Source organism: Cyrtonyx montezumae, unplaced genomic scaffold (genome assembly GCF_038088225.1).
Source record: "Cyrtonyx montezumae isolate F1298 unplaced genomic scaffold, pur_monq_1.0 scaffold_3, whole genome shotgun sequence".
NCBI classification, from domain to species: domain Eukaryota; kingdom Metazoa; phylum Chordata; class Aves; order Galliformes; family Odontophoridae; genus Cyrtonyx; species Cyrtonyx montezumae.
Window position 1 is genome coordinate 47,655,158 of NW_027072034.1, and position 20,439 is coordinate 47,675,596.

Genomic DNA, 20,439 nt, shown 5'->3' on the forward strand with positions numbered 1-20,439 from the left:
GCAAAGAAACATGCAGTAATTTCAGAGATGATACTGAAACACCTACTTCCTGCTACAGAGCTCCAGCCAGATACGTTTGCAAAGACAAAGACTCTCAATTAACAACTCCAGGCTTCAGTTAATAACTCCAGACCAAGTCCAGCAAGGGGTTGCTCATTAATCCCCAATACCATAGTAATTAATGCTAAGTTTGTAAAACGTTTTTATTTTCAATGCAAGATCTAAAACCAAAGAATTTTCATCTCATGCACACAGAGACACGCATAATGTTCCTTTAACAAAGATTCATTTACTTGTTTTCAAAGAGGGTGACAGCATCGAGTTACTGTCCCAGACTGAAAATGTGTGAGGACAAATTGTATTTCTATATAGTAAAAGATGCATTTTATGTGTATATAAATACACCAATTCTGCATGGCTGTAAATACATCTTTATAACTACTGTGATTGCTGTACATGGTTAAGTTATCATGAGCTATAACACACCCATCCTTTTAAGTATCTTCATTTGTGGATTCATATTCTTTCCTGTGCCCAGAAGTGTGATGTGACACCTCGCTTCCAGCTCTACCATCTCCTTTTCTCCTCTCCCACCTCCTCCCACAGGCTGAATTTAGAAATGATAACCTCCTACGTAAATATAACTGAAAAGGCAACAGAGGAACAATTTACTGCCCCCTTACAATTACTATGCAGATGCAACTCACGTGGGACCACTGGGTCAATGCTAAAAGCTTGCAGATAGTCAGAAGCAATAACATCTGGTTCTAAAACCCCTCTCTCCACCTCCTGCATTCCTGCTTACTTCTGAATATTCAACAGTGACACAGGCAGTGAGGAAGAAAGAAGCTGGGACAGAATTTCAGTTCTCTATTTGTGTGGTCAGTCAAGTACATTCAGCTTCCAAAGAGTTTTAGGAAGGAAAGCAGAAAATAAAGCACATGCCCACAGGGGCATAACAATTAAAGAAGATAACTGATAAATGGCTGTTATCAGCAACTGAAGAGGGAAATTTAAGGAGCTCTGAACTTGCTATCTCTGCAATATACTAATCCCATCCAGATCAGGTAATAGTCCTGGTTCTCTCTCTAGAAAGCTGCCTAACCTATAAATACAGGCAGCAAATTCCTAGAAAGAAAAGGTCAATGTGTAACATCATTATTATAATAGTCTCCTTACACAAAAAGCAATTGGTTTTTAAGAGCCATTAACTTCACACTATCCTCCTAGGATTGAGAAAAAGCTACTCCGTAACATGAATTTTTAAACTTCATCTATCTGTGTTGTCACATCATTTTCACCCATTTGCTCAGCACAGATCCTCTGGACATCTAATTCTTGCATCAATCAAACACAGCCATTCCCATTCTGGGATTGGGGGGGATGTAAGAAACTCTACAGGATGTAAGAAACCATCCCTTCAAGAACTAGCATGCAGCTACAGAAAAGTTTAAAAGAAGTTCTCAGAAGAGGCAGACGTGACCAGCCGTATAACACTAGACCATCCAGCCACCTTATTACAGAAGAACTCCTCCCATGGGGACAGGAAACCATCCAGACCAGAAGATGCAAGTTTTTCTAAAATCACAACTGATGGAAAACACCTTCTTGGACTCCACGCACAGTCAAAACTCCTGAGTTGCTGCTGCTGCTGCCCAGACACCTGTGTCCTTCCTCAAAAACAAGACCTTAACCCGAATTAACATGTAAATATAAGGCAAATGGCTTGAGCTGTGTGTATCTACTGGTTGCAAATATTTATCTGAAAGAAATTCTGTCCCCTCCCAAATAAACACAAAGGATATCTACCAAAAATTCAGGTGGGGACAAGGCAGCAAGGGGGGTAATGAGATCTTCCAAAGCAGACAGAGAAGCCATCTAAAGTTTTTCAGCTTTGTTTCCTAACAGACCTGATGTATGGGAACTGTTGAATCAGGGCCTGAGCCACTGCTGGATCAGCTGAGGTGAGCACTGAGTCAGCCGCAGGAGCACAGGTGAAGGCAATGCACTGTGTGACCGGAAGGAGTGCAGTCTGGCTCCACCTCTCCCAGACCCCATTTCAGGGCTGACCACCACTGGGGAAGGGTCTCCTGTTGGAGGTCCCTCCCCTGTGGAGTTTTTCCATTGCAAGCCTGGGACATGGATGACCATTCCATCTCTGTTAGATTATTTCCTTCCACTGCAATAATCTTTCTAGTTATATATCTTGACTGTCATACTGTTTGAACTGTTTATTCTGTTAACTATACATCTGTTAACTATACATGTGCCAAAGTACATTGCAACAAATCCTAAAAGCAGAGTAAAACAAAATCCATTGATGTGCAAATACAAAAATAGCACTGAAAAGGAGTTGAGTTGCTTTGCACGTTTTAAGTACTGTGAGCACATGTCCCCAGAGATGGCTCACAGACAGCTCCTTCCAAGCCAGTATGCTGCTACACAGCTGATGCAGCACGTGATGCCCCTCAGATTTCTTTCATGATTGCAGCAAAGTGTCGCTTCCCATCTAAGTACAACATGGACTCTGAAACAAGGAGAAAAGAGAACCACGTGAGAAACTGAGTATCGATACTGGGCAACTATGCAGAATGGCAAGATCAAAAGGCATATTGTCATCAAAGTGCAAAGTAAATGTGCTTTGTCAATAAATTGTTACATTATTCAAATGCCAACTGTTCACAGTGATCAGTGTTTCAACAGGAAGTCCTTTCCGCAGCTATCATGACAACACATTATTTGGATACTTGCCTCCGTACGTTTTGGGAACAACACGTGGGACCTCATTCTCTGATACAAATGTGAAATGGAAGATGTTGGTTGTGTGGTGCTCCCTGGTATCTGCATCATACACCTCACTGTGTACTCGAACCTGGATGTAGTTTTTTTCTGTGTAACAGACCTAATCAGTTAAGACAGAAATTACAGTTCATAGTATATCACGGACACCAAAAAACTGCAGCAGGCTTCGTTGTACGAGAGAAAAATCATACTTTCTTGTAAGGTGCTGTTTGTTACCAGTGACTAACAGTGCTAATAGGAGGCATACATTTTTCTGCTCTTCAAAGAGAAATCAGCTCCTACCTGTCCAGAAAACAGCAGTAAGGATCCAACCTCAACTGGCCTCTGAAACATGATATCATCAACAGAGACAATAAAAGGTCTGGAACACCTAAGCAAGAAAAAAGGAAAATTCTTCTCTCTAACAGCTAGTATGTTTGCAGAAATCAAAACTATTTCCTTGACGTCTTTTTCATAAACGGCCACTAGAAAAAAGGTTCTTATTTAAATGCTGACCATAGAAAGTGTTAAGGAATTATGCTGTCACCCAAAAGTACACTACAAAAGTAGGTGGATTTCTTGCACGCATAAGAATATACATCCTTTAAGGGTATAATACAGCATTATTGTTGTACCTTATGATTTACACTTGCTAGGCAATCTTCATGCCATCTGTCTTGGGTGATGACCTCAGTCACACTTTCTAAGCACAGCTTGTTACTAGAAGTTGTTCAGAAACCATTCCTCTTGTGTGCAGATACAGTACGTATTTAACAGAATGTTTACTTAAACATTTAGAAAGAAAACTTCAAAAGTCCATCCCAATAGCTTAGCAAGATTAAACAAAACAGAAAAAAGATACATTTTCTATCTTCCAGTGTTTAAAAACCAAGCTCGAGGAACAAGATATAAATCTCTTCACAAACATGAAAGACACTCTAAGAAAAACAGTGCTGTGCTCTATAGGTGGAACATCCTATTCGACTCAAAGGTCTCTTTTACTCCTCTCAACAGGTTGATTAGCATGGTTTCCCAATCAATCTATCATGTATAATGTTACAGATTTCATCCCTGGAGGTGCTCAAGGCCAGGTTGGATGGGGCCCTGGGCAGCCTGAGCTGGTGGGGGTCAGCCCTGCCCACGTAGGGAGTCAGAAATGAGTGGGTTTTAAGGTCCCTTCCAACCTAAGCCATTCTATGATTCAATACATACTGCAAACTGGCAACTCACCCATAGCTGCAAGCAGTTGCCCATCCCAGTTCAAATGCCTTTCTCATTAGAAAGCCCCCAAAGATCCTGTTGAAGATGTTCCTCTCCTGTACTCAGAAAAAAAAAAACAAAAACAAAAATCAAACTGCTATATCACATCTATTCTTCTCAAAGTGCTGTGTTAAGTCTACACCTCAATTCAACTCTGACCTTCTGAATGCATGAATACTATGAATATGCATGAATAGTACTTTTGTAATTTATTCATTCTTTTCAAAATACCTGAGGATGGCAAATCTGTAGGCCCTTCAGTTTTGCATCTTCCATCCACACTGAATTGGGTGGCAATATACGACTCCGAAAGCTCACTGTCCTATGGATGAGACAACACACTTTATAAGCTACATCAACAGAGTTCAGAAAGTAAGAAATGCACAAGAAGCAAATGCATGCGCACACACACACACACACACATACAAAACCCCACCCAAAAATGCTGTCACTGAAAGCAGCTCCAGCTGACCCTGAAACCTTATCTAAAACAACACTCTGATTTGTTACTGCATCTTAAAGCCTTCAGTTCTCATCTTGGAGAAATGTCTTCTAACGTCCAAGTCCACACGAACCGACAATCTCAACTCAATTAAGGTACATGAAAGAAAAGTCTCATCCACAAAGGACACACTTTCCCTGATAAGTCCTGCACTGCTCTTTAAGTCACATTATTAATTAAAAGCACATAATAATAAGTTCACAGAGAAATTCAACATCAAGCATGTAGCGAGTTGGAGCTGCTCAATCTAGGCAGAACATGTACAAAACACAGCTGTTAATTTTAATGGAAGGTATGGCTCACCATGGTAAATAGTTCTAAAAATAATCACTGTATAATGTTAATAAGTTAAAGAAATTATCAACAAATATGACAGTGGTGTTACTGCACATTGTTCTACAACCACAAGCACTGGACAATGTCACAAATCTAACTCAAAAAATGTTGTCAGGTATTATACCTGAAACACATAGTAAGGTAACCTGATCTAAATGTGGTCAATTCCTGCCCTGAAAGTGGCAGAAAACTCTTGCACTGTGCAAGTCACACAGCTATAAAACCATTCAGTTCCCTTATATGGATAAATATCATTAATCTCTTTCCTTGAGATTCTCATAACAGCTTGCTCAGAAGTTCTTTGTGCTAACACTCCCATCAGCTCGGCACAGCTAACTCTCCTGGGTGATGAAGGACTCTTTTAAAAAGCATAGATTGGGCATCAAAGTTTGTGACTGCATTTCCTAGTAAAATGCCCCTGAAATGGTGAAATGGGAGAGCAAATGTATGCCTTCATACCAGACTACCCTCTAAGAGCCCACTCAAAACATGCATTACTTTTCTTTCTCAAACCTTCCTTTCTCCTCTCCTCCGCCCTTCCTTTCCTTACCTTGTGTCCAATGTATTAAGGAATATGTCATGAATGACATTTCTTTCTTCTGCAGTGGGAGCCATTTTCAGTAAGGAAGCAGTGCTGAAATCAACCCTCTTCAACTTGTTTACTAAGCAGAAAATACACAGGTAGATTAGAATTCAAAGGAAAAAAAAAATCACTGAATTTGGCTCCAAACATTTTAATCTGAAATCAATTAACTTTCCTTTTTTTTTATTTTCTCCATTAAATTAGAAGTTGAAGGTTCACAATACTAGTCTCAAAAAAGAAATTTGTTTTTTATAACCGACTGCATCTAAGAAAAACAAAGACCTTTAAATAATACCCACTCCTCTTACAGGGAACTCAAGTACTCTCCCTGAAGAACAGCAAGACATATCAAGCAAGGAACACTCCAGAAAAAATAGCCTTTTTCAGGGTTTGCCAAGGGTACACAAATGCAAATTTATGATTAAAAAAAAAAAAAAGAAGATGGAGCTACACTACTTCTCTTGCTCTCCCCTCTACCTTCTGAGTTTCTTTCCTAAAAGAACATGGGCACCCAGACAGGAAAGGAGCTGTGATGTGCTCTGGCAGACCCACCACAGGGACAACCAACCAACCACAAAGCCAACATCACTCTCAGTGCTGACATTGAGGTAGCAGCCTGGAAATACAAGTGCAGGGTGCAGAGCACACCAGGAACATCCCTGCCCATCAGTTTAGACAAAGAGCTTCCAAAAATGAGAGAGAATACTTTGAAACTCTCAGCAATGTTGACACATGTGAGACATGACAAAAATTTGGTTTTAAACAAATTAGAACCGTTCATAAGTAGTATTTTACTTCCTTCCAGCTACTAAGTTGGACCTGAGGCAATTTGCAATCTAGTAGGAAATATGACATACGTTCTCCTTGCTTGAAGATTTCCTCTTCCTCAGGGGTTTCAGGAACAAGTGGATTAACAAAGGCTGGCCTACGGACAGAGATTTACTTGGTAAGTTACAGACTATAAAAGAGTTTGTCCCTTAAAAACATTTTAAGTGTTCTATTTTTGTTTAAAAACATGCTACAAGATTGAAAGATATACTTCAGATTATATCAGAGAAATAAGCTATTATTTCATAACACAGCAGCAGCCTACAGAATGTCACATTCACATCGGTCTTGAAGAGGCAGTGAAATGAGCCAATCACAATCTAGCATAATTAATAAAATATAACTAAAGCAGCAAAGGAGTTAAAACCATTCCCACAGATGACATGGAAGATCATTAAAGTATTTGCTGAGTTTTTCAACAGTTTTGTGAAGAAGTGGTGATCTAGGACATTCTGAAGCAGGTGCACAAAACTAACAGGGCCATAGCTAGCAAAATTTCTTATAATCTACATATTCCCATGACAGCCTTATCAACAGTCAAAAGCTGTTGACACATGCACTGCTTATCAAAGAAGGGGATGTGAGGCTGCTTTGAGTCCCAGTTCCTACGTTTGATTAACTGCACAAATAAATGTACGCTAACACAGTTGCATAGAGCTTACTTATTTCTTTTCACAAGGCAAGGCAAAGGCTTATTTTCAAGGCCCATTCTTCCCACTACTTTCCACAGACTGTTTTTTTTATATTTTAAACATTTATGGAAATGCTCAGAATAATATATATTTATACACACACCTGTATACACACACACAGAAACATGCAAATCTGCCAAGCAATTCACCCCTACCCTCAGTCTTTATCTTTTGGTAACAAAAAGCCTGCAGGAGTCTTTTCACTTGGAAGTGCCTGCTCTTTTCCCTGGTTTGCCATAACAGTGGACCATTGGGACGCACTAGCTCCTGCTCTACCACACAGTTCATTCTCTCTCTCTCCATCTCAAAACCCCTCCTCATCAGTTCTCTTGTCAAAGCTTCAAGACGCTGAGATGAAAGTTTGCTATGGCCCAAAAGTCACACAGCCACGCTTCTGTGGCACTGTACCCAACCTAGCATACTCCACACCTCTCTGAAGGGCTTATATCTCACACTGAATATTTTCTGAACGCACTGGGCTTGTGGTCAGCTGGCTTGAAGAACAGACACTGAAGTTTATATGAAGACTTAAGCTACCTGCATAAGTTCATGTAGATTTCTCCTTAGCTGTCCTCAACACATTTCTAAAGCAGGTACCCAGCGCCAGGGCCAGAGGCAATGGGCACAAACTGGGGCACAGGAGGTTCCCTCTGAGCACCAGGCAGCACTTCTGCACTGTGCAGGTGATGGAGCATTGGCACAGGCTGCCCATGAGCTGTGGGGTCCCCTCCTTGGAGATGTTCAAAAGCCACCTGGATGTGGGCCTGGCACCCTGCTCCAGGTGTGCTGCTGGGGCAGGGGTTGAGCCAGATGGATCCAGAGGGGCTTGTCAGCCTCAGCCACATTTCCCAACAGAAAATATAACTACAATTCATTTATAGCCCACTCTGTACAGCTTCACACATACCCAGCTGCCACGTTTCACACTTTCACCACAACGGGAGAATGTTAAGCCTGTTTCCTTGCCCCCTAAACTTACCGTTTGTTTTCTGGATCCCTGGCCACCATGACAAAGGTTGCATCTAACACAGGGCTGTATTCACCGTTGTGTAGCTAAGAGAGACAGGAAACAATTACATCTTAAACTCTCAAATCATAAAAGGTTTTTAGCAAGCTGTTCAGCAGACATCATCTATGCAATCACATTTAACAACAGAAAAGAACACAAAACTCCAGTGTCAGGAATTCTGCAACAACAACATTAAGCAGAGTGCTAATTAAGAGAAAGCTAATTAACTACTGCTTGCATCTAGGGGAAAACATGAAAAACAAATCACATAGAGTAAAATCAATATAGGCACTGTAAAACAGCTTGCCCTGTATTCTGAGAAATGCCAAAACAACAATACATTATCAATACCAAACTGCAACCACTCTCAATGTGAAACATTATCTCGTACATTAGAGCCCCCCATTTTGTCTCTATGAGTATACTGTTCTCAAAGTTAATTAGAAAACACTGCTTAAGAAAAATTAATGTGCTGACAGAAAGATTAGCAACAGAGTATCTTGCTGCACCTAGACCAATGGAAATCATCTTGGTTGTTTTAGAAAATGTAATTTAAACTGCCAATGTAATCGCCCCGAATTCACTCTGAAGCACCTTGTGACTGCCATAGGAGTGAGAGAAGGCACAGGAACTAACCTGCAGCATGTGCATCTTCACTTCCATTGAGGTTTTCCCAACCCAAGAAACATTGCCTGTAAATTTGATGTCGCAGTCTGGATATATGACTTTCTTGCACAAATCTATAAGACAAACATTAGAGGTTGCTGGAGATAAATCTAGGATGTGCGCTTCTGTGTTATGTAAGCAGCAGCACACATGAGGAAAAGTCAGAAAAGACAAGTGTTGCAAAGCACAACACAGTGGTTTCTGCACTACCTGCTGTAACAACCATGGCAACACAGTAGCTGCTGAGCAAGTAAGATAAACAGATGAAGCTATTTCTACTGACCAAATTGCCACTTACTGATTTTATCTACCAGAGCTGTAACTATGGATAAGGGAGATCTCGGCTGCATTTCCTGCTTGGTGTGAGTGTAGCAAATAAGAACTGTGAAGAGATCAAAATGGAGTTAGCTCTTAGTTTTCCTGTTTTATTCTGTTTTTTTTTTTAACAAGAACTTTTGCAAAACAGATCAAAACCATCTTTGTGAAGCATAAGAGGTACCCACAAAACAGAAACTGAAGTATCATACTACAGGAGTGCACAACATCCACCTTTTCATGTATGAAATTCAGGGGATTGCTACTAAAAAAACCCAGTAATTTAGCAGCTGTGTCGGTTATATGCATATTTACTTTCTACAGATACAAATTTAAATCAACCTGTCGCTCCACTCCTTCCATTCCCACAATATCTGTTCCCTTATCCCTACAGCTGGTGGTCTCAGACCCTTCATTACCTTCACATTGCCTACTTTGATTTCATGCAGGTTATTCAGGGATATGTATTATCTGAGGACTTGTTTTCAAATACTGATTATTTAAAAGAGGTGCAGATTAGATAAACTATGCCTCACAGGCATGGAGGCATAGTTGGAGGTATTTATCACACTGTAATAACTGCTAACCAAATGATTATTTCACTTAATTAGCTTTGCTCATAAGAGTATATGCAAGCAAACAGACTTGGAGTAACAATGCTGCAAAGATATTTTTTCTCCTTTTCAAGTGATTTTCATTCAATACAGCTTTCAAAAATCTCATTAAGTACAAACAGATACAAAAGATCTCTTGTCCTTCCAGGAAATGCAAGGTTTTCTTTCCCTAAAATTTTCTAGTTCTAAAAACTGTTATGCCTATCAGACATGGCATCAATACAACTGATGAGTCTGAATAGGATTTATCAGAATCCTACTGCCAAAGACAGAATCTTATAAGTTGATCAGAATATGCTGCCCAGAGAGGTGGGGGAGTCTCATTCTCCACAGATGCCCCAATGCCCTTATGCTTTCCTGTGCAACCTGCTGTGGGGAACCTGCTTTAGCCAGGGGTTGGACTGGGTGATCTCCAGAGGTCCCTTCCAAACACTACAGTTCTGTGATTTCCTTCTCTTTCAGCATCGGTATCTTTTTTCCTTCTCCTTAGGGAAGCACATCACACTGATGTGATCCTCTCTCTGTGGCCACACTGTATCATCACAAAAAGTACTCAAACTCACTCTTTTGCATTATTAGGGTATTCTTTTCACAGGCCTATATACACACCTCCTAAACTGTCAAGATCTTCAAGTATTCTTCCAAACCTGTAAGATACATTTTTTGACAGTTAAATAATTGTATCCAAAATACATTAAAGCTAACATTTTATTGTAGGTGTAATATATTTGACTTGTTACCTTACACTGTTGTGGACATTCAGATACTTCTCTCGTATTTCGGGTTGACTTCCTAGAGGCAGAAGAACTTCTAAGTAGCTATCTTTCATTCTTCTAGGGGGAAGATCTTCCTGCCGTTTTGCCAGTAAAGTATGAAGAGCTTTTCTTTCTTGCATTGCTTGCACATGATCCCTGGCAAGGAAAGAAACACTGGAGTATAACAATAGTATACTAGACAGCTGAAACCCTAGCTAGCAGATTGCATACTACCAAAAGGAAAACAAGAAACAGTTAAACTTTCTAACAGAACTGTCTTGAAAAGAAAAAGGCACATAATTAAATACACAAAGCAAGACTACTGAAGGAAAGTTTTAAGTAGTATTGCCTATCAGTGGCAGGCACGTTAAAATGATTAACAAAATGCATCCAATTCTGTGTACAAAATTGATTCTTCTCGAGAACAACTTAGTTAAAAAAATAGATCACACATAATTTAACCTGCAATGTTTTGTGCCTATTCATGTCTTCCATAGCTGCTGTACTGCAACCCTTCCTACCTTGTCAATTTTAGAGGACTGTCAACTTAGGATCTCTCCCAAGAAGTAAAGCAGATATAGTGCTTAGTACTAAGAACTAAGAGAACTGATCTGCTAAGAATTGCTGTCACCTACAGATGATTTCTTCACTCTCAGCATCAATTCATGCAGCATATACTTAACTGGCAAACACACAAAAAAAGAGAATTAATCTCTGCATTTCCCTTTCTTTTTCTATTCAGTTACCTTCCAACTAAACAGAAAAGTTATGAAAAGAAATACTAAAGAAAAGGGAGCAACAATTCAAAGTTACTTTTCCAGCCCCACCATCTCCAGAGGGGCTGCAAGTCTCACAAGGGGGTACAGCCAACTTACTGTTGCTTCCTTCCAGTCTTCCAAGCTGGTTCCTTGCACAAGTATCTGTGAAGCAACAACCTTACCCATTGTATTCTCTTACCTGTTCCTTCAAAACACCCTCATCTTAAAAGTGCACCCTGACTTTTATACTTTGCAACATCCTTAGAATCAACAACAGCATTAGATAACTCAAAATTAAGCACACAATGTTTCAGGTGTAAAGCAAGACTGTGCAAACTATTCGCTCATTTCATAGTGCATGAGAAGGCATAGAACACTAATGAAACCTGATTTTAAATTTGTAGTGGATACATGCCATTCAATCAGTAAAGCATGCTGCATTGTGGTTTGAGTGCCATTCCATTTAACAGCCAATTAAAAAAAAAAAAGAATAAAAGAATAGAAAAAACCTTTTCACCAAAAAGAAAGTTTGTCTTAAGTTTTGACTTCAGATGAATTTTGAGTACTAGTCATACTAAGGGATAATGATTTTCTTGGTTTAGGTTTTTATTTTTGAGGACAGGTAGGAAGCAGTAATAGTCCACCATCAAAAATAGGAAATGTTTAGCAAAAAATGTCTTTTTTCTTTTTACTATTTTAACAAATATGAAATATGTTTTACATCATCTGGGCAACATGACAACCACAGAGATTAGAAAAAAGAAGACAAAACCTCCTTTAAATAAATTGTTTTCTAAGGTATGCCACTGCATAGAAATGGAATATCTCAGTTGACTAAGAAAAGGCACAGCATCTAAGATGATGCACCTTCATGTTTGCTTTTCTTTAAAATATTTGTATTTGATGCCTTTCAAGTGAAAGGTTTAAGAGAAATTAATCAGAAGCAAAAAAAAAAAATTGTCTACAAGCACACAAAAAACAGCAAAATTTCAACTACATTCTGTTTTCACCAGTGCCTTCCTGGCTCCTCTGAGGTGGGCAGCAGAACTCTTCTCAGCTTCAGCTTCAAAACATACTCTTCAGTATACAGAAATACTCAGCTCAAGGCAATAATATTTTTCAACTGATAATACTTCTACACACTGCAGTATCAGTCATACAGCAATAATATTCAGTTTAAGTAGTAGCTAATAACTGCCTGAAACATTCTGCAAAATGACATTATTTCTGCAATGACTACACCTTTTACATTAGACCTCATCATAGCTGATGTAGTCATCCCATTAATCTGGCATTAGACTGTACTCCAGACCAGTTTTACAGGCCTTCTTACACATACTACCATGCATTAGTTATTCCTACTGACTTCAGTAGTGGCCAAATCCTCCATAATCTAGATCCGATAGCTTTACATAGAAACATGTCATACCCATAATAAGAATTACTGTGCTACATTAACTATGAACAAATCCATTGTTTTAGTTACACAAGTACAAAAACAGAATCAGTAAATAAGCAAGGTATTTCTTTGTAATCCAAAATGCCCACTAGCATTCCCAAGCCACAACCCTATCAAGTTGTTCCTTTGGTTTGGTCCTCTTTGGTCATTTTGTGGTATAACTCCACAAAGACACTAGCTGTTCACTCTCCACATGTGCCAACATTGTAATGCCCCATCACAGAGGTGGAATCTCAAAGTCTACACCATCCATGTCCTCCAAACTTCCCACACAGTAACCCTGTCATTCTCCACATTCCCAACCATGAGCTCCATGACCTTACTTTTGCATGGTAGTTGATGCACCCAATGCCCTGCAAACCATTTATGTTGTGTTGTATACACCACAAGAAATCTAGCTATCTAAGAAAGACACTGTTGTGGTGATTCTGGCTTCACCCAGCTCTCCCTTCACACTGGGTGTAGCAGGGGGAAAAGAAATGATGGAAAATTGGATTTGACCACAGCTTGTAAGGCCTTGAGCCCGAGACAATACTTCCCTATAGCATGGTTCCTCTTCAGCCATTCTGGGATGCAGGAAGGGCTTCTATCAACTTCAAGACCCCTTAGTAGGTGACCTAATTTCAAGCCCCATCATGCTTGGTTACTAGTCCTACCAAATAAAAACCAGCCTCCCAGATTCAGGCATTTACTTTAGCATGCCTATAAAACTGTTAAGATAAACCTAGTTTGAGTGCCAGGACATATCACTTGCCTCCACTGAGGCAAGTCTCTCTTCATTTCCTTACCAGTGTACCAAGTGTGAAATGAGCCTAGCAAATACAGTTGTAAGAAAATCACTGATCAAGAAAATAAATATGGAACCAACCGATCTGTAACAGAATTTCCCCTGATTTATTCAGAACTGTTGAGAGCTACAGGATTATAGTAAACTCTGGCTTATCCCCCTCCACTATCTTGAATAAGATAACCTGGTTAAAGCCAAAACTTAAGATGATGCAAATTAAATGTAAATTAATCTACAGTTAAGTTACAGCAGAGAGAGGAAATGCCTCAGATACTCCCAAGTGGAAGGCACAGGACCCAAGGTGACACTCTCATGGCTGCATGGATGCTGCCAGGCCACTCACGGTGCTGCCTGTGTTAAGCAGAACGAACTCAGTTGCCTGTGAATCCAGTGCAAGATAAATCCACCATGCGGATAATCCAACAACAGATAAGAGAAAATTGCAACATAACATTTCTAGAACAGCTCTAAAGCTTTTAAACTTCCATCAAACTCCAACTTAACAGGAGAATCTTGTAAGCATCTTGTCCCCTCGATGCAGAAGATCTGCCAGAGAAATCCCAGAAGTTTGTGATTCACAAAGTAACAATTCAGAACTTGGTTTGCATTACTTCTCAGTTTCCATCTTGTTTCCTTCTCTTCACCTAGTTATCATAATTGATTTCTCATACCACAACTCTGAGATCCCTCAGGGTTTAAGAAATAAAGTGAAATATATTTAATATACACTGTACCTCCAGTTGGTAGATGCTCCCACTACATCCCTCAATCTGCTTCGCACTGAAAGAAAACAAGTAAACAAATCAAAGCAAACCAAGCCTGGTTCTGCACATGATGGATGTGAGGTTGCTTGGTGCTAAAAAAGCAAAATCCTCATCCCAGAATAAGAAAATTAAGCAAATTCATGCAAGTAGTAGCCTGAAAAAAGAAAGTTTGGCCAAATCCACTGATGCTGTTAGTAGGTGTATCACAATAATGGGTTGAGTAACATGATTCTGTAGTTTATTTTGTACAGCCAACAAAGAATGCATTTTGAGTGTCTGTTAATGCAATCAAATGCCTGTAGTGCTAATTAACAGCTGAACAAAAGAGACAGCAGATCAAGACCAGATCACAAAATACTAATGTGAAAATATTTTAGTCTAAACACAGACAACAAAGATAACACTGTCAGAAAGTCACAGGAGGACCATAGAAGGAATAGTGCACCTCGGAGACAGAGAGTGAAAAAATATTATTAACTAGATCTACCCATGAAGGGCAGGCAGTGTCAGCACACCAGCTGTCACCAGGAATACTCCATAGCCTAAATTTCTATCAGCCTTAAAGAACAACAGCACTAAGACACTGAAGAGAGCTCTGTAAAACTGCTTACCACACTGTCTATACTATTTGTGTTAATATTAGCTCTGCCCATGTCTTCGCTAAATTTCAAGAATAATCTACTTAGATAGTTATTCTACTCTTTCATCAGATAGGACTATTGAGTGCACTGAGGTCTCATCACATCTATGACAATGCTCCACCACTGTTAGGCAGGTCAGTGCATGCTACTTGGAAATATCTGAAAACGAGTAGCAAAAAATTCCCAAATTCAGAAAAAAAATTAAGAAGCATGGATTGGTTGCTTATTTACAAATAATTTTTACAAAAAAGGGTTTAAATACTATGACAAAACAGTTGCTGACACATCAGGGAGGGGCTATGAAAGAAAGAAAAAAAAACTTTCCCAAGGAAACAGAAATTGGGCTGCTAATGACTCATGAGCTGATTATTTTTATGAGACACCTTCAGACCTTGAGCACTATGAACTAAATGCTGTGGTGCTGGACTAGATGATCTCCAGATTCATACTGACCAGCTCGCTGTCCTGCAAGCTAATCCCGATTCCCTACAGATTTAAATCACACAGCCCCCTCCCAAGCCCCTCTTCTTGTTCCTGACCTGCAGCACCCTCAGCTCCCTCTCTGGACACCCCCTAGCTGTTTTGCTCACCTCCTAGTCAAGCAACAGCATGAGCTGTGGTCAGCCCAGAGCTATGGCAGGCTGACAGCCATACATACAGATCCCAGGTATTTGTCAACTGCCATCAGCACAGTGGTCTGTGGCCAACCTGCAGCAACAGCTCTAGCACCCTCGTGGTCCTTAATTCAAAAGGCAATGGCCACAAACCTGGACACACGGTTTGAGATTTGTACTCATCTATATTTGGTGGCACCAAGCAACAGAGAGTTCTGGAAGTAGAGGGGAACAAGAGGACAGACAAAAACATTACTTAGGCCTCATTTGTTTTGGAAGCTAAGCTAAATATGTTTTGAAACGCATTCCACTACTAATTCCAACAACAAATTGTTAATTGAAAAAAAAAAGATTGGAAATTGAAGAGTTTATTTTATTTTTTGAAGAGGCAGAAGGTTCTGACTTCTTTTTCTGAAGAAGCAGCAGGCTTGCTTACATAATAAGTACTACTTTCCTGTTACTCACACCCTACCTGTGAAGCAGCCATAGCATGCACTGATTAATACAATGTTAGCAGAAATATTATTTTAGCTTCTAGAACACAAAACCTCCAACATCCGGTAGCGTGTGGGCTGTGCAGGGACGCAAAGGGAATAAACAGCACTTTCTCTGTCTTGGTTTAAACTAGGTTCATCTTCCTTGTCAGCTTTAGACAGGTAAAAAGCTCTGAAATATCATGGGTCCAAACCTGCAAATATGTACATACAGTTAGTCTCATTTAATACTTCTGATTTCAATCTCAGGCATACATTAGCCAAGCTGAAACCACATAATTTTTGATTTAACAATAAGAGGATATATTGTAAAGGACTTCCTAAGATGTTGCCAATCTAAATCTAATCCAATTTACAGGCTCAGAAGTACATCGTTCTTCTCTTTTTTTTTTTTTTTCCCTGGGAAAAAGCTTCATTGCTTTTCTAGATGTCAATTATTTTATAGCAGAGAAGCAATTAAGCATAAAAATTCATACACTTCTTTTTTACTGGCAAATATGTCAGATACATGTAACAATTACAACAAATGGAATTGCATCCCTTATTGTCACGCTGTGTATTTCACACTAATGCCTATCTGTGGTCAGTGGATCCTTAGAGGCAGAGCAGCAGGGCCTGAGTTTAAGCTGTGCAGAACAGTAGCAAAGTACATGAGGGCTGCCAGATGAGCTCACTGTATCCACCTCTGTCCTCATGCTCCCCTGTGCTGGGGCCTCTCCAGGTTGAGGAACACCACCAGGATGCATTTTACCACCAAACATGGTGCAGAGCTTGGCTGGGCCTTCTGAGAAGGATGAAGATATCCACTGTGTTTGAATGACAGCCTTCTTCACTCGAACACCTAACACAAAGCTAAGTACTACAGGAGCTGCTACATAAGAGATTTTGTATCCCACAAGGCAGTTAAAAATGTGTTATCCAGCATGCTATCAGAAACAAGCACAGGACTAGCACAACCATCTGGTCACAAAGATGACCAGAGCCACTCACTTGTCACGACCAACAACCTTAAAGAAGGCAAAGGGGGGCTTAAGCAAGTCAACAGAGAAGAAGAGGTTGTCATTTTTCAAGAATGCTGAAGTAAGGCAAAACAGTAGCTAAGGAAGTTTAGTATTCTAGCAAATATTAAAATATATACAGGTTACCACAACACACCATTATTCACATGAATGGGTAGGAGTCCTGTGGAGTGGAAAACAGATTAACAATTAAAAGAAACAATGCAAATTACATTAATTAAAGGGTTTACTTTATTTTACCTGCTTCCACTCCATTTAATTAGACAGCCCTTAAGTTTAGTGAGCAACTGTAAGCAAACTAAGTCCTTGCTTGTGACCAAGACTTATAGTCAGTACCTTTGTGGTTTCAACTGAGTGTCCTTCCTTTCCAGCTTTCCAATTCCTTTACCTCAGTGTAATATCTGCTTGCGGCCGAATTCCAAACAGTTTTTCAGACTTGGTACTACTACTTATTGTTGGCAAATACTTTGGAAAGAATATCTGAAGCATTTTAAGGGAGCAGGATGAGAGTTAACTCAGAGGAAACTTCCAAAGACCTGCACGGTATGTGTTTAGGAGAAACACGTTAGAAGAGAGGAAGCTCACAACTGGGACCTAAAGTTGGAAGGAAGCATGTAAAAAGCTAGTAAGTAAGTAATTGGTTCTCAGTGAAAGCATGCCTACCAAATTCAAGGAAACTAGTTAACTTATCAACATGAGTTTGCACAGCATTCTTAAAACGCTACAGCTTTAGAACAGAATCTGAAATATTTACTGTAATTACAGTCAAAAAAGTATTAGTACTCCTTAGAACCAATACAGAAGATAAGGACAGGATAGCTTTGCTACTTTTGCAGGCTGCCTAGGTGGTATCATCAAAATAAAAGAGCTGTATTTGCAATTGTGCAATGTCCTGTATATCCTTGCTTCTCTCCTTTAACCTCTCAAATTATGATCTTTGACAAAATATTGAAGGAAAGCTATCTAACAACCAAAAACCCCCATCTTCTCTTTTACTGGATAACCTGGGGTTTCTATTCAGAGAGCAAAGGAAAAAGAAGTATTAGAAGCAGGCAGAAGTCCACAAAGGAATAGTTTGTATACAGTTTTAGTACTCTTCCTCCTCCCTGTTTCTCTGTACACCAGGTAAGAATGCAAGGCAACATTTTTAATGCTTCTGAAACAGCAACAGTGTGGTTTATTAGTAGCAGTGTTAAAACAATATTTCCACACAAAGCTCTATTGACAAAGTGAATTTTCACAAGGCAATCACACTAATAAGATTAACAGGTTTCTCCAACTTTATAAAATTAGCAGTACTGACAACTTGTAAGTTCTGTATGACTCGTTATTTCCACTCAGTTCCTCTGTTTTTTGGCATTCCATACAGGCACCTTTCTGTATTGTGTTGACTTTCCATCTAGAGTCATTCCTCCAAATAGAACTGCATGCTCATCTAAGACAAAAGAACCAGACACCTGTAACTTCAGCAACCAATGCACGTTTGTCACCACGAATCTCCAAACACATGCAGAGATTTTCTGACACTTTCTAAACATTTATAATATAAGAGTCAAGAGCATGCCTGGTACACAAACCAAACAAAGTAAGCTCCTGATAAGCACCTATAAATCTTTCAAAGTACAAGCAATTACTTTACCTTCAGCCATGTCTGGAAGCAACGGCAAGCCATTGGTCCCAGACGTCAGTGTCCTAGCTAGAAGAGAAGGAAGTTTCTGCATGGTGTACAACCTATATGGAAGAATTTGGTGTGATTAGTTTTAATACTGTGCAAATAATATAAGAACTACTTTGGAACGGAGCTGATTACTTCAGAACCCTCATGCCTTGCTTTTAGTCTGATTTTTAGAACCAGATGTAATCCACATGGCAATTCAAGCCAGCTGCTACTGTCAGCAAACAGGAAGGATGAATGATTCACCAGAGGTAACTGTGACTGTTCAGAAACAGGAGGGAAATCATATTTTTTACATAGGTAGGTAGTGATAGGACAAGGGGGAACAGATTTTAAATAAGAGCGAGGAGACTTAGATTAGATGTTGTGGAAATTTTTCACTGAGAGGATGGTGAGGTGCTGGCACAGCTGCCCAGAGAAACTGGTGCCCTATCCCTGGAGGTGCTCAAGGCCAGGTTGGATGGGGCCCTGGAAAGCCTGAGCTGCTGGGGGCGGCCCTGCCCATGGCAGGGGGTTGGGGCTGGGTGGGCTTGGAAGTCTCTTCCGACCTAAGCCATTCAACGACTGTATGATTCTCTAGACAACCAGCTCAGACTAAACACCACAGACACCCTAACACAGGGTCTGTGCACACCTAGAAAATCAGCCATGACACTAAACATACACTTTGCCCACAGATAAATCAGACCCCTCCGGGCAGAGCAGAGCCGTCCCGTCAAGGCACGGGGCTGCCAGCCCGCTCCGCCGCCAAAAGGGAGCAGAAGTCCCTGGGCACCGGGGGAGGAGTCCGTGCAGCTCCGCAGGCTCCGGTACACGGAGCACAGCCCTCCTTAAGGCCCAAGCCTCGGGGCTAAGCTCCCACATCCCGGCCAAGCAGCCGACCCGCCTCCCGCTCCAGCATTCCTGAGCTATAAAGGGCCGCCGGTGACCGCGCCCAGCCCCGCCGTTAGAGATCGCGGGACGCACCCCCACCCCCCGCCCAAAAGGCAATATGAGTATGGGGGGTGAGGTCCGCCCCGCAGCCTTACCGCACGGCCAGCATGGCGCTCCCCGCGCCGCCACCGCGCCCAGGACGGGCTCCGCCGCGGCACCGCGCCCGCCCCAGGCACGCGGCCCTCCGGCACCATAGGGGCGCGGCCTCGCTCAGCCCTTCCTCTGGGCCGCTCCCGCCCCCAGACAGGGGGGCTGCGGGGCTGTGTCTGCGGGCGGGGCGAGGCGAGGCGGGCGGGACTACGGGAAACCGCGTCAGGGAGAACGGCGAAGGCGTTCTGAGCGCTTCGTTACAGCCCGTATCGTTTGTATACAGGATGCGGATGCAGTCTACATCTCAAATTCACCAAATCGCGGATCTGCAGGTGTCTGTTTAGACATACCAGCTTACAGGAACAGGGATCTAATGACCTGAAATAGGTGTGTGCTTGCACTGGTACTCAGAAAAAAGGTGAGGGAGCTGCGTTTGTTCAACCTGGAGAAGGGAAGGCTCCAGAGACACCTCACTGTGACCTTCCAGTACTTGAAGAGAGCTTACAAGCAGGAGGGGGACTGACTTTTTGCATGGTCTGATAGTGATGGGACAAGGGGGAGTGGCTTTAAACTAAAAGGAGATTCAGGTCAAACGTTAGGAGGAAATCCTTTCCCCAGAGGGCGGTGATGCGCTGGCACAGCTGCCCAGAGAAGCTGTGGTGCCCCATCCCTGGAGGGACTCAAGGCCAGGTTGGAGGGGGCCCTGGGCAGCCCCACTGCACTACTGCAGTATTTTCTTACCACATATATTTATAAATAGACGTTTTTTACCATACACAGCCTAGTGCTGACAAACTGAGATGTAAATTAAAAACCTGTTATCAGTGCAGGTGTCCTGCTGAGGTTCCCAGCTCCCTGAATAAA

General features: G+C 41.1%; 1 protein-coding gene across 10 annotated transcripts; it reads right to left on the reverse strand.

Annotated features, from left to right (window-relative positions):
- Positions 1-1,657: 1,657 nt before the first annotated feature.
- ACOT9 (acyl-CoA thioesterase 9) lies at positions 1,658-19,689 on the reverse strand. Of its 10 annotated transcripts, XM_065741459.1 has the most exons (16): positions 19,581-19,689; positions 18,517-18,608; positions 17,014-17,040; positions 14,080-14,125; positions 10,327-10,497; positions 10,196-10,233; positions 8,956-9,039; positions 8,628-8,731; positions 7,962-8,035; positions 6,320-6,387; positions 5,430-5,541; positions 4,273-4,363; positions 4,012-4,097; positions 3,085-3,172; positions 2,752-2,902; positions 1,658-2,527 (listed from the first exon to the last, which is right to left on the reverse strand). In XM_065741459.1, exons 1-16 carry the CDS (start codon positions 19,592-19,594, stop codon positions 2,469-2,471), a joined length of 1,305 nt encoding a protein of 434 aa, XP_065597531.1. In that variant the 5' UTR covers positions 19,595-19,689; the 3' UTR covers positions 1,658-2,468. The 10 variants fall into 10 exon arrangements, with proteins under 10 accessions (XP_065597531.1, XP_065597522.1, XP_065597525.1 ...); XM_065741450.1 differs by lacking the exon at positions 1,658-2,527 and having other exon boundaries at positions 2,535-2,902; XM_065741453.1 differs by lacking the exons at positions 1,658-2,527; positions 17,014-17,040; positions 19,581-19,689 and adding exons at positions 15,518-15,579; positions 15,837-16,052 and having other exon boundaries at positions 2,535-2,902; positions 18,517-18,596.
- Positions 19,690-20,439: the final 750 nt, after the last annotated feature.